The sequence below is a fragment of the Saccopteryx bilineata genome, chromosome 4, assembly GCF_036850765.1.
Source record: "Saccopteryx bilineata isolate mSacBil1 chromosome 4, mSacBil1_pri_phased_curated, whole genome shotgun sequence".
Classification (NCBI taxonomy): Eukaryota; Metazoa; Chordata; class Mammalia; order Chiroptera; family Emballonuridae; genus Saccopteryx; species Saccopteryx bilineata.
The window spans coordinates 81,599,001-81,614,291 of NC_089493.1; the positions used below are offsets into that span (position 1 = coordinate 81,599,001).

Sequence of the window (15,291 nt, forward strand, 5' to 3'; positions counted from 1 at the left end):
GGTCACCGCAGAGCAACGCCTCCTGGTGGGCGTGCTGGGTGGATCCTGGTAGGGTGCAGGCGGGAGTCTGTCTGACTACCTCCCCGTTTCCAACTTCAGAAAAATACAAAAAAGAAAAAAAAAATGGCACTTGTAATCAGGGCAGCTGCCCAATGTGGAAATCACAAATTTACATTCCTTGTTCTTTTTAAACGTTCATCTGCGCAACAGCATATTTTAAGCACCCGTTGTATTGTTCATTCCATCCATAGGTGAAAAAAATTGCAAGTGAGGACGCCAATCAAGAAGCAACATGGAAATATCTTAAATAACAGTTTTATTGTTTTTTGTCAGGTATTATTTAATATTTTTTATTAATATTTTAAAACTCTTTCTTATAATCTAGGTTTGTGTACTTCTTTTATTGTTTTTATTTAAGTATTAAATGCATGAAATGATAAACTACCTTTTGGTATATCGTTTTTTCATTCTTAAAACAGTCATTAGGGCAGAGAACTGGTTGTTAAATTATTTGAATCCCACCACTGCTACTTCTCCTATTTGCCGTGAGCAAGGGGAAAGCCAGCGCTAACCACTGACACTGTGGGCTCCTGAAACTTCCCTCAGGCCCCACAAAGGAGCCAGGATCAGGGAATCAGTAGCTCCCAGAATTTTGGAAATAGAAGTAACCTTAGCAATCTAGTCTAAGTCCTTAATATAATGGTGAAAAATAAAAGACATACATCGATTTTGTGCTTAGTTTGAACCCTTTACATAGATTATCTGATTGACACCTGTAAACAACCCTTTGGGGTAGGTACTATACAGAGGAAACTGCCTGTAGGTACCTAGCTCAAAGTCCCTCACAAAGTAAGGGACCAGCTGCAAACTCAGGTACCTTGACTTCCAGTCCAGTACTCTCATGCTGTCTCTCTGGGGCATTGTGGCTGGGATCTAAACCCAGGAATTCAGCCCTGAGGGTGGGAAGGGGCAGAAGACCCTGGAGCCCAGCATCTTCTAAGAAGACACACATTGAACACTTGTTGATCGACTGGCTGATGGAAAGAATAAAGGACTTGGTAGCTCTGAGTGTCTGGGTGGATTCTTTTCTTTTTTTTTCTTTTTTACAGAGACAGGGTGATAGATAGGGACAGACAGACAGGAACGGAGAGAGATGAGAAGCATTAATCATCAATTTTTCATTAGGACATCAGTTGTTCATTGATTGCTTTCTCATATGTGCCTTGATCGCGGGGCCTTCAGCAGACTGAGTAACCCCTTGCTCCAGCCAGTGACCTTGAGTCAAGCTGGGTGAGCTTTTTGCTCAAACTGGCAACCTCAGGGTCTCGAACCTGGGTCTTCCGCATCCCAGTCGAATGCTCTATCCACTGCGCCACCACCTGGTCAGGCTTTTTTTTTTTTAAAGATTTTATTTATCCATTTTCATTGGAGAGAGAGAGAGAGAAAGAGGAAAGAGAGAGAGAACAGGGGGAGGAGCAGGAAGCATCAACTCCCGTAAGTGCCTTGACCAGGCAAGCCCAGGGTTTTGAACCGGCAATCTCAGCATTCCAGGTCGATGCGTTATCCACTGCGCCACCACAGGTCAGGCCTGGGTGGATTCAGTTGAAGGAGTGTGTTGCCATGGCTACAGGGAGGTTATTCTCTCAACCTGGGCACCCAGACATGTAGAACACACCCTCAATTCCTTCTGCCAGACTCTTTTTTTTTTTTTAATTTTTATTTATTTTTTATTTATTCATTTTAGAGTGGAGAGGGAGAGAGAGAGAGAGAGAGAGAGGAGAGACAGAGAGAGAGAAGTGGGGGAGGAGCAGGAAGCATCAACTCCCATATGTGCCTTGACCAGGCAAGCCCAGGGTTTCGAACCGGCAACCTCAGCATTTCCAGGTCGACGCTTTATCCACTGCGCCACCACAGGTCAGGCTCTGCCAGACTCTTCTGGCCTTCTCTAGGATGCTGCCACCAAAGCTAATCACTTCCCACAGACTCAGAAGGTCTCTAGGCCTCAGGACTGTGAGTCCTGTCATTCTGAACCCAAAACTGACAATGCCATTCCCTGCCACATTTCTTTTTTTTAAAGATTTTATTTATTGATTTTAGAGAGAGGAGAGAGAGAGAGAAAGGGGGAAGGGAGGAGTGGGAAACATCAACTTGTAGTAAATGTTTCTTGTATGTACCTTAACTGGGGAAGCCCGGTTTCAAATTGGCGACCTCAGCATTTCAGATTGGCACCCTATCCACTGTGCCACCACAGGTCAGGCCCTGCTACATTTCAATGACACCCTCCCACCTTCCTTCATTCTGAGCTGACCCTGAAGTCAGCACACTGGGGCAGTGAGGCAGTTCAGAACCTGGGGTGCCCCTCAGAGTGAAAATGGAAACAAGCATAGTATCTGGCAAGGTGGTCACTAATCCATGCTTGTCATTCTGACTGCGTCTGCAGAACAAATCCACCTTGACAAATAGAAATAGCCAACTCCAATCTAAGGGACTGGGATGTAATAATACGTACCTTTGCTCATTTACCCCTCCCCAAAATACAGTGATGTAGGTCCCCATTTTACAGGTGAGGAAATTGAGAGGTAGAAGGATTCAAATAAATTTGGAATAAAAAATTAGCAGTGTTTCTAATTTTAAAAGCACATTAGAGCCTGACCTGTGGTGGCGCAGTGGATAAAGCGTTGACCTGGAACACTGAGGTCGCTGGTTCAAAATCCTGGGCTTGCCTGGTCAAGGCACATATGGGAGTTGATACTTCCTGCTCCTCCCTCCCCCTTCTCTCTCTCTCTCCTCTCTAAAAATTAATAAAAGAAAAAAAAAAAGCACATTAGAGCACATCCTCTGTGCCATCTGATTATAACTTTCCACGCCTTTGAGCTAGTCTGCAACCCTGTAGGCTGTAGAGGACTGAAGACAGTGCTAAGGATCTGTCTATGAATATGCAAATGTTCTGCTCAAACCTACTCTCTTGTAGGAAATTAAATTTTTGTCTCCATTTACAAATTCATTTCAATACTCCTGTTCTCTAAATGGTCTGTTCTTTGGATTCACCTTTAATGGATTATAACATCTCCCTGGTTCCATCATTAATAATAAGTTAAATCGATCTTAAAAATTTGTATGGGAATCATTTCATCTTTTTTCAAAAAGTGATCGTTTAATAGAGGTCGTGTAATTCACCTCCAGTCACTTAGACAAGAAGAGGCAGAGCTGGGATTCAACCCCGGACAAGCAGGATGTAGCATCTGGGTTTATAACTATTTCTCTATTGTCCAGACACTGCAAAGCTTAGTTGCATTAAAGTAACCATAGCTGTAAGTTAATCAACCCACTCCTAAATAAGACCTTCTAACCTAATTCAAACTCTAGCCCTAGTTAAAACCTAATAAATTCAATCTTACTCTGTCTGAGGAAAGGACGCATGTGACCCCATAACACTCTGGAGAGATGATCTTAGGTGGTGCAAGCAGGACATTTCACCAGGCCCTTAGGCCCCAGGCCACTGAGGAGTGCAGGGTGTTCTTCTCTCTGGGGTCTTTTGCAGCAGCCCTGCACTTGAAGAGGCAGCTAAGTCTGGTCAAGCAGAAGCAGGTGTTCTGTGCTGAAGGGCTTGGTGTTGCTCTTGCTGCTGCCTTTGCTGAAAGCCCCAGGAAGTGGGAGGGGATTTGGGAGACATTTTCATTTCTTAGTTCAGGATCTGGCCAGTGTGTCTTGGAAACCATGACCCAGTTTCTTGCCTCACATACTCCTCTGCTCCAAGGGCCAAAAGCTACCAACCTAATTGCAAGGTAAAATTTTGGGTGTTTGACATCAAATTTTAACAATGTCTTTCTGACACAGATTCTCAATTTCATGTTCACTGAGCTACTTTCATTTCCAATGGATCATTAACAACCCTCCTTTTTTTCTTCATTGGGGAATTCATTTTCAGATCTGTTTTTATAATTTTGTTTACTTCATTAGTGCTTTATTCATTGCTTTTAATTTTTGAAATCTGAATTTTTTTTTTTTTGTATTTTTCTGAAGTTGGAAACGGGGAGGCAGTCAGACAGACTCTTGCATGCGCCCGACCGGGATCCACCCGGCATGCTTACCAGGGGGTGATGCTCTGCCCATCTGGGGCATCGCTCTGTTGTGACCAGAGCCATTCTAGCACCTGAGGCAGAGGCCATGGAGCCATCCTCAGCGCCCAGGCCAACTTTGCTCCAATGTAGCCTCAGCCGCGGGAGGGGAAGAGAGAGAGAGGAAGGAGAGATGGAGAGGTGGAGAAGCAGATGGGCGCTTCTCCTGTGTGCCCTGGCCGGGAATCGAACCTGGGACTCCTGCACGCCAGGTTGACGCTCTACCACTGAGAAACCAGCCAGGGCCGAAATCTGAAAAATTTAAATTGAGCCACATTATTTTGTTTCAAAGTACTTATTTTTATGATTCTTTTTACTTATGGCAAATGTTATTGGTTTTTCATTTATGATAATTATTTTATTTTATTTTTTTATGATAATTATTTTAAATAAATTTGTTTACATATAAAGTGAGTCAACTTAAAAATATTAACTAATAATACAGGTGGTATTAGAGTAGCTAAAATCAAGAAGGTGGTATCCAAATGATGGAAAGTGACTGGTCTAGAAATAAAAACACTGTTTATTACCATTTACAGAGTATTCATTATGTGCCAGAACCACTGCCATGCCGTCCACATTAGCACCAGCCAGTAGAATTTGTGATGACAACTCTATATTGGTACTATTCAGGACATGTGTGCTTACTGAATCTTTGAAAAGTGTCTGGTAGACTAAAGAATTGGATTTTTTCTTTAATTTTAATTATTTAAACTTTAGCATCCATACTTACCATGTTAGAGTAAGCCTAAGGTTCTTAATTATAGTATTTTATAAAAATCTTTATACCATCTATGAAGTATTATTGTCATTTTGCTGATAAAGTGATTTAGATCTTCAGAGGTTGCCTAAGGTCATATAATTAATAAATAGCAGAAGTGGGATCTGAACCTAGTTCACTAGACTATAGAACTGTTGTACTCTTTTTTAAAAAAATTAAAATATTGGCACTGGCCGGATAGCTCTGTTGGTTAGAGCATCGTCCCAAAGTGCAGAGGTTGCCAGTTCTATCCCCGGTCAGGGCACATAGAGAAACAGATTGATGTCCTGTCTCTCTCTCTCTCCCTTCCTCTCTCTCTGAAATCAATCAATAGGCCTGACATGTGGTGGCACAGTGGATCAAGCGTTGACCTGGAATGCTGAGGTTGCCGGTTCAAAACCCTGTGTTTGCCCGGTCAGGCACATGTAGGAGTTGATGCTTCCTTCTCCTCCCCCCTTCGCTCTCTCTCTCTTTCTCTTTCTCTCTCTCTCTATCTCTATCTCTGTCTCTCTTCTCTAAAAAATGAATAAATAAAAAAATAATTTAAAATCAATCAATAAATTGGAATGATGTTCTAACTAATCAAGCTATCCCTCCAGGAGCAGAGTTGGTGCTCTTAATCACTTCCCACAGAAAAATAGAGCCCAAAGACTCCTCTGTCAGTAGCTGAATTGTACTGGGCCAAGTATGATGCTAAAACTGGCAGTCTTGGATATTTCTATTACTAAAGTAGTTTATTCTGTTGTGGATGGCCTTGAGATGTCACCCAGGGGCCAGCATAACTGTTAATTCTTGAATAGAATTGAGGTGTGACTGAGACCATAGAAAGCAGTGAGATGTGTCCAACTGAGGGCTAATACCAATGAAGGCTCCAATTAATCATGGCCTTCAGGCTCTGTTTGCTTCTAGGGTAGGGCCTTTCCTTTACCCTGGTTCCCCCAGCACCAACCCCATGGCTCCAAAGAACATCGCTCAATGTTCAGTAAATGATAGAGGGTTAGAGCAAAATGGTCATCATTTAGGCCAACCCTTAGATCACACAAACACTGCAACTGGTTCCACTTAAATTCATGACCACCGTTATCAAGTGGGCTCTGATGTTCTCTGGCAATCTCATAATTAATCTCATTTTCTTTCTGATAATTTCACACTTTCTTTCAAATGTTCAGCACCTTCTGCCCACTTCTCATCTTAGGCTGATGATCTTTTGTAGCGCAGACCTATGTCGGCTTTTGTTTCCCCAGGACCTGAACCTATTTGTGGTTCCTGGTGAAAGGCAAAGAAAATAAAGGGGTCAGAAAGTCAGCATCTTACCTGCCCTCAGGCATTAGACTCAAGCATATGACCTAGGGTTGGCCAATCTGGGCTGAGGGTTGGGAAAGAGAGACACTCTGTGACCAAGGGCACCAACCAGGATATGCTAATCTGAGCATTTCCAGGTGCACCAACCCCCATGTCACCAAATGCCTGCAGTAGTCCCTATATGCCAGTGGTCCCCAACCTCTTTTGGGCCATGGACCGATTTAATGTTAGAAAATACTTTCACGGACCGGCCTTTAGGGTGGGATGGATAAATGCACAAAATAAAATTATGCGACCGGTGTAAAAAACTGTGGTATTTTAAAATATAATTGTCGAACTTACGAGACAACCGTCAAGAGTGAGTCTTAGATGGATGTAACAGAGGGAATCTGGTCATTTTTTAAAAATAAAACATCATTCAGACTTAAATATAAATAAAATGGAAATAACGTTATTTATTTTTTCTCTGTGGATCAGTACCAAATGGCCCACGGACCGGTACCAGTCTGCGGCCCGGGGGTTGGGGACCACTGCTATATGAGACACCCCCTTCCTGCAGCTCTCTGCTGAAGGCACGAGGGTCTCAGCCCTTCTGTTCGCAGGTGCATAAATAAACCTCCTGTAAAACTCATCAGGCTTTGTGCGTCCCTCCTTCTGCCTACCTACCTACCTCTTCACAACAAACAGTGGATGCTATTATTATCCTCACTTCAAGGAAGAGTAAATTGAGGCACTGTGATATTAGTAAGGTGACCAATTTTTTTTTACAATGAAAAGGACAAAAATAAATTGAAGAAAACAATATCGCAAATAAAAGAAACATTTTATTCATTGCAATAACACACTATAATATGATAAATGCATAATAAAAAACATTTGTAATATTTTATATTGTAATTATGCTTCCATGCCTATTAATTTTTAATAATAATTGTAAGAAAAAAGTACTCATTTAGATACAAATACGTCACATCACACGCAATGGATCAACTCTGCATCAATCAAATATGGACATTTACAGATTAGTCTTCCAATATCAAAAAGGAAGACATATAGGAGGACACTTTTCCAGGGAGGATGGAACTTACAAAAGGACTGTCCTCCCTAAAGGAGGATGATTGGTCCCCTTAATTGGGTAACAACTATAGGTTTCTATTAAACCTTAATTTCGCGCTCTCAACTCCCTCACCCTAACTAGGTGAGAGGATTTGCCTTAGGTGACATCCCACTCCGTTTAGGATCGTTCCTCCGAGGACAGGCGGGGACATCCCAGAGCGCAGGCGCTGGGCAAGAGGGCCTAGGAGGGAGCAGAGGCCGGGATTGGTGGAAGAGAGTTGCACTCTAAAAGCGGAAGTCTCCTCCCAGACTGGCCAGAAATTCCGGCTCCGGTTGCTTGTTGTCTCCCGCTGACTGAGTGGAACCCGAAGACCCGGGATGGTTCTGCTGGAGAGTGAGCAGGTACGGTCAAGCTGGCCCGCCGAGGGAGGGATGCCGTTCGGGTTTAGCTCGGGGACCTGTGTCTTCTTCGGCGGGTGGGGTTGGGACTTGACGCGGCGGGGCTTTGGGGCTGCTTCACCGGGTCGGGTGTGTTGTGTTCCAGTTCCTGACGGAGCTGACCAGGCTCTTCCAGAAGTGCCGGTTGTCGGGCAGTGTGTTCATCACCCTGAAGAAGTGTAAGCAGCTGTCGGCACGGCAAGGCGGGAAGGAAGCTGGGAGGCCGAGCGATGCCCAGCCTGGGTGCTCGATGTTTGGGAACCATGAGCCGGGTCTGCGGCCCATCGCGCCTTCCGTTACTTTTCTTCGCCTTGTACTGGGCACATTGAGGGCCGAGGGACCCGAGAAGATTCGGGGTTGTGGCGGGTGCGGCTCCCAGCACTTAGCTACTTAAGCCGGTAACGGTTACAATGGGCCCAACATGTCATGGCTCTTGTCTTTGTCAGGGACCCTAAACCCCACCATTAGTGGGATTTAATCTGGTTTGGTGTTACAGTATTGTCGTGGAAGTAGCAAGCAGTTTCCCCAAGTTTTGGCAAAACCGGCAATAAGGGCGGATGACATAGTTAACAGAACTAGAGCAATGCAGGTGGATTAGGTATCCTGTTCTGTCCGTTTCCTACTTATTAACTTAACTACCTGTTATCAACGTCTGTGGATGTGTTCACCAGGGTGTATTTTTGATGCAGATGACGGTCGAACAAAACCCATTCCAAGGAAAGGTTCTGTGGAGGGCTTTGAGCCTTCAGACAACAAGTGTCTGTTAAGAGCTACTGATGGGAAGAAAAAGATCAGCACAGTGGTGAGTGGGATTCCTACAGTTTTGGAATTTAAAGACTTAACGGAGCATGTGACATATCTGAACCAGGTTTTTCTTTTTTCTTTTAAATGAAGGCTAATTATTGTGTAGCTCCCCAGCTGTTTGGGGATCAGGGCTTTCTTTTATTACCTTAGTAGTAGAAACCACAAGAGCAAATGGTCTGAAATTTTTTGGAAATAAAATTAGCGTATTGGTTCTCATAGTAGCATTGTAAGGAGCAGCTGGCATAAATAAATGATTACCTATGCCCTTAATTAAGTGCTCTGGGTCTTCTATTAACAATTACTTGTCACTAGATGATGCTTTTTAAACTGATTATTCCTATTCTTTATGGTTTGTGTAGTAAGCCTGTAGTAAGCTACATATAGCAAGCTATATGTAGACTTGGTACTTAGAATATTATAAAATTAGTCAAGAGCCTTCCTTTCAAGGTGGAGGTTGAATATGGCAAAGCAAGAGACTCCCTGGATTCTGAATGAATACAGGCATACTTTTAATTGTGCTTTGCTTTATTATGCTGCCAGATGTTGTTTATTATAAATTGAAGGCAAGACCTTCCACCAGCAAAAAGGCTGTGACTTCCTTTATGTTTGAATCCATGGGAGTCCGAAAGACCAGAGTAACAGGCTTTATTGAAAGGAAGAAAGGAACCCTGCGGGCACTCCTCCGGGAGAAGAGCACCAAAACAGACTCTGAGGCAAACATTTATTAAGGTGGGAAGAGCTTTGTGCAAGTGTGCGTTGAGTCAGCAATTCTGGTATGCTCCCTTCTGCAGTCCTACGATTTCGGCTTCCTGGAACGCTTCAACTCGGGGCAGCTGACCAGCTTCCTAGAACTTTTCTGTTTCAGGGGCGATAGTCCAGTAAGTAAGGGTGGGGTCAGATAGACAAGTGGAACAGCAAAAGGGCAGCTTGGAAGTTTTGGTAAATTCATGTATCCATCACTTTACTGCGGTGGTCTGGAACCGAACTCGCAGTGCTTCTGAGGTATGCCTGTATTTCTTTATTCTGCTGCAGCACAACCAGACTGCCCTCCAGTCACATCAGTAGAGGATTTCATGAGAGATCATAATTGGTTGATGCCTGCCTTTATCATTTATCTTGAAAGGACATTTACAGTAAAGTTTATGTGGTTTTTAAAATAAAAGTTGGGGTCTGGCTTTAGCTCAACAGTTCCTTAGAGTCAAAGGTCACTTGTTAAAATAAAAGTTGGGTATCATGAAATACTAAAACCTACAGAATTTTTAAAGGTAGAATTTCTTGTCACGGTAGCTTCCATATTGCTTAGAGGCCTGAATTAATGGAAAGTACCGTATTTCCCCATGTATAAGACACCTTAATTTTGCAGCCCGAAATTTGGAAAAAAAAAAACCCCATAAAGTTAATGAACTCAAATTTTATTCATCATAAAATTTATACAACTCATCTATTCAAAAAAAGTGGGAAATGCAAGTAAAAAAACCCCCCTACAACCACTGTATAAGACGCACCCAGTTTTTAGACCCCAAATTTTTCAAAGGGGTGAGTCTTATACATGAGGAAATATGGTAGATTTGAAATAACATGGGGAAGGGCCCTGGCCAGTTATCTCAGTGGTAAAGCATTGGACCAGTGGATGTCCCAGGTTCAGTTCTTGGTCAGGGCACACAGAAGCAACCTTTTGCTTCTTCACCCCTTCCCCTCCACTTCCTCCTTCTCCCTCTATTTCTTTCTTCCTCCCTCTCCCGCAGCCATGGCTTGATTGGTTTGAGCGCATCAGCCTGGGTGCTGAGGATGACTCCTGGCTCTGTGAAGCCTTGGCCTCAGGCACTGAAAATAGCTGTTGGGAGCATGGCCCAAAATGGCAGGACATTGGCTCCAGATGGGGTTGCCAGGTGGATCCTGATTTGGCACATGTGATGTCTGTCTCTATCCCCTTCTCTCACTTGGAAAAGAAGAAGAAGAAAACCCAAAAAAGAAATAAGATGGGGAGGGAGTAGTTTAAATGTATCTTGCACATCAGATAAATACTTAGTTCTTTGACATCTTTCAAAACCTAAGATGAGCCTGACCTGTGGTGGCGCAGTGGATAAAGCATCGACCTGGAAATGCTGAGGTTGCCGGTTCAAAACCCTGGGCTTGCCTGGTCAAGGCACATATGGGAGTTGATGCTTCCAGCTCCTCCCCCCTTTCTCTCTCTCTGTCTCTCCTCTCTCTCCCCCTCTGTCTCTCCCTCTCCTCTCTAAAATGAAGAAATAGAAAAAAATTTTTTTTAAAAAAACCTAAGGTGAAAAAGTCAATGCCACATGTATAAGAGATTTCAACAGAGGTGAGAAGCATAGCTTCTTTAGGAACCTACTTCTGTCTCTTTCCCACTTTGGTACAATTTTCCTGTAGGAAAAAGATCAGAGCTACCTTGCTTGTTCCCCAGGCAGAAGAAAGTGGTGTAGAAAAATAGCCTTTAGTGTATCTTTTTTTTTTGTTTTTTTTTTAAAGACTTTATTTATTCATTATAGAGAGGAAAGAGAGAAGGGGGAGGAACAGGTAGCATCAACTCCCACATGTACCTCGACCAGGCAAGCCCAGGGTTTTGAACCGGCAACCTCAGCGTTTCCAGGTTGATGCTTTATCCACTGCGCCACCACAGGTCAGGCCCCCCCCCCTTTTTTTTTTACAGAGGCAGAGATAGACAGGGACAGACAGACAGGAACGGAGAGAGATGAGAAGCATCAATCATCAGTTTCTCGTTGCGCGTTGCGACTTCTTAGTTGTTCATTGGTTGCTTTCCCACATGTGCCTTGACCGCGGGCCTTCAGCAGACCAAGTAACCCCCTGCTGGAGCCAGCGACCTTGGGTCCAAGCTGGTGAGCTCTTTGCTCAAGCCAGATGAGCCCGCGCTCAAGCTGGCGACCTCGGGGTCTCGAACCTGGGTCCTTCCGCATCCCAGTCCGACGCTCTATCCACTGCGCCACCACCTGGTCAGGCCCCCCCCTTTTAAAAAGATTTTATTTATTCATTTTAGAGAGAGGGGAGAGAGAGAAGAAGGGAGGGAGGTAGGAAGGAGCAGGGAGCATCAACTCCTGTGTGTGCCCTGACCAGGCAAGCCTGGGATTTCGAACCGGCAACCTCAGCATTCCAGGTCGACACTTGATCCGCTGTGCCACCACAGGTCAGGCCAGCCTTTAGAGTATCTTGACCCCTGAAGTTGGGAAGAAATATTTTAATGATTTGGATGTCTTCATGAGGCTTTTGAATTATGAAGGGTGAGGCAGGGAATTCCTGTGTGGACACTACGGGTGACCTTTTCTCCCCTCTTCTTTTCTAGGTGAGCTCCAAAGAAGTGAACAAGTTCCAGATGGTGAGTTTCTGCTGTTCCCTATGTTCCCTTTTCTCAGGACAAGAGTCAGCATGCTGTTGACCATTGGGTTAAAGATTGACATTTAGGCGCACTGCTCTCCTAGATGTTTTACCAAGAGCTTACAAACCAAAGCTGCCAGGCTATGAACGTTACTTTCAACACTGTCTTCCTTTTTTAGTTTTTATAAGCTAGATTTTGCCATCAGGCTTCACATATGTTCTACCTATAGTAAAGTTGAACAAGTTGCCTGCATCTATCCCTTTTTGCTTAAAAAAAGTGCATCTTGCTGTGAGTATTGCAGAAGCCGCCATAATAAGAGTGTTTGCCTCTTAGACCATTTTCCTTTCGGCACAGTGCCCCGTGGTGTTGTACGCTGTAGCAGGTAGACTTTCTGATTTTGGCTTCACTAAATCCATTACAGAAATGGGGCAGCTGCTCTACCAATTTGCCACTTTTCCCACTAAGGCCGTGCTCTGTGTCTTTTAGGCTTACTCAAACCTGTTGAGAGCTAACATGGATGGGCTGAAGAAGAGGGACAAAAAGAGCAAGAGTAAGAAGAGCAAAGCAGCACAGTGAGGGGCACCGGGTTCCCTGCTTCCACCAACCAACCACTGATTTGCTATTTTACTTTTGGCCACAAAGCTAGGTTTCTGGTTCCCCTACATTAACTTTTCATGTAAGATTAGGGTCACTTTGGACAGAAGCAGAGCTGTGATGTTTACAGGGTAGTTATAATCCAGTTTATCTTGGATCTGTTTAATTGGTCTGTGTTGCATAGTTGTATATTTCTGGATTATAAAGGCTCCGCAGCCATTTGTGTGAATACATTAAACCTGTATTTGTCAGCACCGACTCTTCTTATTTCTTCCTTTTCCCCTCCCCATATTACCGTATTTACCCATATATATGACACACCTTAATTTTGGGGCCCAAAATTTGGGGAAAAAATATATAAAGGTATTGAGCCCTGGCTGGTTGGCTCAGCGGTAGAGCGTCGGCCTAGCGTGCGGAGGACCCGGGTTCGATTCCCGGCCAGGGCACATAGGAGAAGCGCCCATTTGCTTCTCCACCCCTCTGCCGCGCCCTCCTCCCTGTCTCTCTCTTCCCCTCCCGCAGCCAAGGCTTCATTGGAGCAAAGATGGCCCGGGCGCTAGAGTGGCTCTGGTCACAACATGGCGACGCCCAGGATGGGCAGAGCATCGCCCCATGGTGGGCATGCTGGGTGGATCCCGGTTGGGCGCATGCGGGAGTCTGTCTGTCTCTCCCTGTTTCCAGCTTCAGAAAAATGCAAAAAAAAAAAAAAGGTATTGAACTCAAATTTTATTCATCATAAAATTCATACAACTCATCACTGTCTTCAACAATGAGCTCAAAAACAAGTGCGAAAAAGTGGGAAATACAAGTAAAAAAAAAAAATCTATAACCACTGTATAAAATGCAACCAGTTTTAAGACCCCAAAATTTTTGAATAAAGGTGCATCTTATACATGGGGAAATATGGTAATAGTTTCTGGCAATAACTACTGATTCTGGAATGATGTGATTATGAATAGGCTTTAGCCTTATCTTCCAGGTTATTGGAATTGAAACCTGAAAATTTTATTAAAAGCTTGTTAGCTCCTGGGTGTTTTTCCCAATTGGCTATATAGTTTCATCATCACAGTTTCTTTAGCAAATTTGAATGAGTTCTCATAGTCAAATGAGAGTTTGTTTAACCATCTTAGGGTAAGTATATTATAAATTTAAGAATAAAGACTACAAGTTGATACAGTGGTACCTTGAGATACGAATTTAATTCATTCTGTAACCGAGTGCGTAAGTCAGTCAACTCGTATATCAAACAAATTACTCCCATTTGCCCTGGCCGGTTGGCTCAGCGGTAGAGCGTCGGCCTAGCGTGCGGAGGACCCGGGTTCGATTCCCGGCCAGGGCACATAGGAGAAGCGCCCATTTGCTTCTCCACCCCTCCGCCGCACCTTCCTCTCTGTCTCTCTCTTCCCCTCCCGCAGCCAAGGCTCCATTGGAGCAAAGATGGCCTGGGCGCTGGGGATGGCTCTGTGGTCTCTGCCCCAGGCGCTAGAGTGGCTCTGGTCGCAACATGGCGACACCCAGGAGGGTCGCAACATGGCGACGCCCAGGATGGGCAGAGCATCGCCCCCTGGTGGGCAGAGCGCCACCCCCTGGTGGGCGTGCCGGGTGGATCCCGGTCGGGCGCATGCGGGAGTCTGTCTGACTGTCTCTCCCTGTTTCTAGCTTCAGAAAAATGCAAAAAAAAAAAAAAAAAATTACTCCCATTTAAAATAACTGAAATAGATTTAATCCGTTCCAGCCCTGTGAAACATCCCCAAACCATCCTAAATTATGAAGACATGTTTTTAATTAAGAAACACACCTGTATACTTTACCAATGCATAACAAAATATATGAAATAAAAGAAAAAAGTGTTATTTAGTACTGTGTTCTTACCTTGAAGACAGACGAGTGCGGCTAACGGAGGTGAGTGGCGGAGGAGGGAGGGAGGAAGGGATGCAGGCACTGTAGACACGTAAACTAAAACTGCACTTTCCCAACATTAAATGTAAACTAAAACTGCATTTTTTAAACAAAACTGCACCTTCTTTATTTAAAATGAAACCATAAAAACTTAATTACGACTCGTATCTCAGAATTTGGCTTGGATCTTGAACAAAAATACGGACCAAGTTGCAGCTTGTATCTTAAAAAATTCATATGTTGGTCTGTTCGTGTCTCAAGGTACCACTGTACTTGATTTCTTTATGCTCTTCAGTTGGGATACTTTCATGTGCTTGGATACTTTTTAGAGCTAGGGAAGAACACGCTTTTCTTGTCTTTTAGCTCCACAAAACCTTTAGTGTCAATAGATTTGCAATTAAAAAGCAAGTATATGAAAGCATTTATTATATTCAAAAAGCTGGATTTATATACATATATTACACATGAAAAACTTTACAAAACTCAACCTTGTGTGACAGCTCCTTAAAATGTAAAGTTAATTTAAAATTACAATGAATGTACATTTTATAGTATAAGCTCCTGTCTGACAATGTAATGACTGTTCTTTAGGATTAAAATAAGATTCTGTAGTAGTCATCTCTGTAGCTATACAGGAATAGCACAGACACCCTGCAAAAGAAGGGGAAAGGTAGGATCAGTATAATGGGTGAAGAACAGGGTTAATAAATTATTTTTAGACCACTTAACTGTAAGAGTTTTGTTTAATCAAAAACAAGATGGGAAGCTAAGCACTAAAACAATGCAGTATAAGGTCCTACACAAGGACACCACCATTTTCTTCACAGGCTTTGTTGTTGCCTTGAAGCAGATGATATGAGCAACTGGCTTCTGACATGAGGACATAAAGTAGTCACAGCTATTTTCTATTACTTAAAACATTTCTAGGAGCTACCTGGGTGACTATAATTGGGATAGCTGCTCCTCTT

At 43.6% G+C, this 15,291-nt stretch overlaps 2 protein-coding genes across 10 annotated transcripts in view; one reads left to right on the forward strand and one right to left on the reverse strand.

Annotated features, from left to right (window-relative positions):
* Positions 1 to 7,503: 7,503 nt before the first annotated feature.
* On the forward strand, positions 7,504 to 12,678 carry SRP14 (signal recognition particle 14). 5 transcript variants are annotated; one of them, XR_010731330.1, is made up of 6 exons: positions 7,504 to 7,638; positions 7,781 to 7,853; positions 8,346 to 8,476; positions 10,989 to 11,119; positions 11,798 to 11,830; positions 12,317 to 12,399. XR_010731330.1 is itself a non-coding variant. In XM_066277134.1 (6 exons), exons 1-6 carry the CDS (start codon positions 7,615 to 7,617, stop codon positions 12,404 to 12,406), a joined length of 438 nt encoding a protein of 145 aa, XP_066133231.1. In that variant the 5' UTR covers positions 7,504 to 7,614; the 3' UTR covers positions 12,407 to 12,678. The 5 variants fall into 5 exon arrangements, 4 of the variants coding, with proteins under 4 accessions (XP_066133231.1, XP_066133232.1, XP_066133233.1 ...); XM_066277134.1 differs by lacking the exon at positions 10,989 to 11,119 and adding an exon at positions 9,270 to 9,356 and having other exon boundaries at positions 12,317 to 12,678; XM_066277135.1 differs by lacking the exon at positions 10,989 to 11,119 and adding an exon at positions 9,270 to 9,356 and having other exon boundaries at positions 8,364 to 8,476; positions 12,317 to 12,678.
* The window catches only part of EIF2AK4 (eukaryotic translation initiation factor 2 alpha kinase 4), a 127,669-nt gene continuing 123,833 nt past the window's right edge, over positions 11,456 to 15,291 (reverse strand). For 4 of the 5 annotated variants that reach the window (XM_066277131.1, XM_066277129.1, XM_066277132.1 and 1 more), the window contains one exon: positions 14,115 to 14,974. In XM_066277131.1, coding sequence (XP_066133228.1) covers positions 14,917 to 14,974 — 58 coding nt within the window. In that variant the 3' untranslated portion in view covers positions 14,115 to 14,916. Of the gene's footprint in view, positions 11,672 to 14,114; positions 14,975 to 15,291 lie in introns of those variants that run through there. The other variant, XR_010731328.1, reaches the window with a different exon arrangement.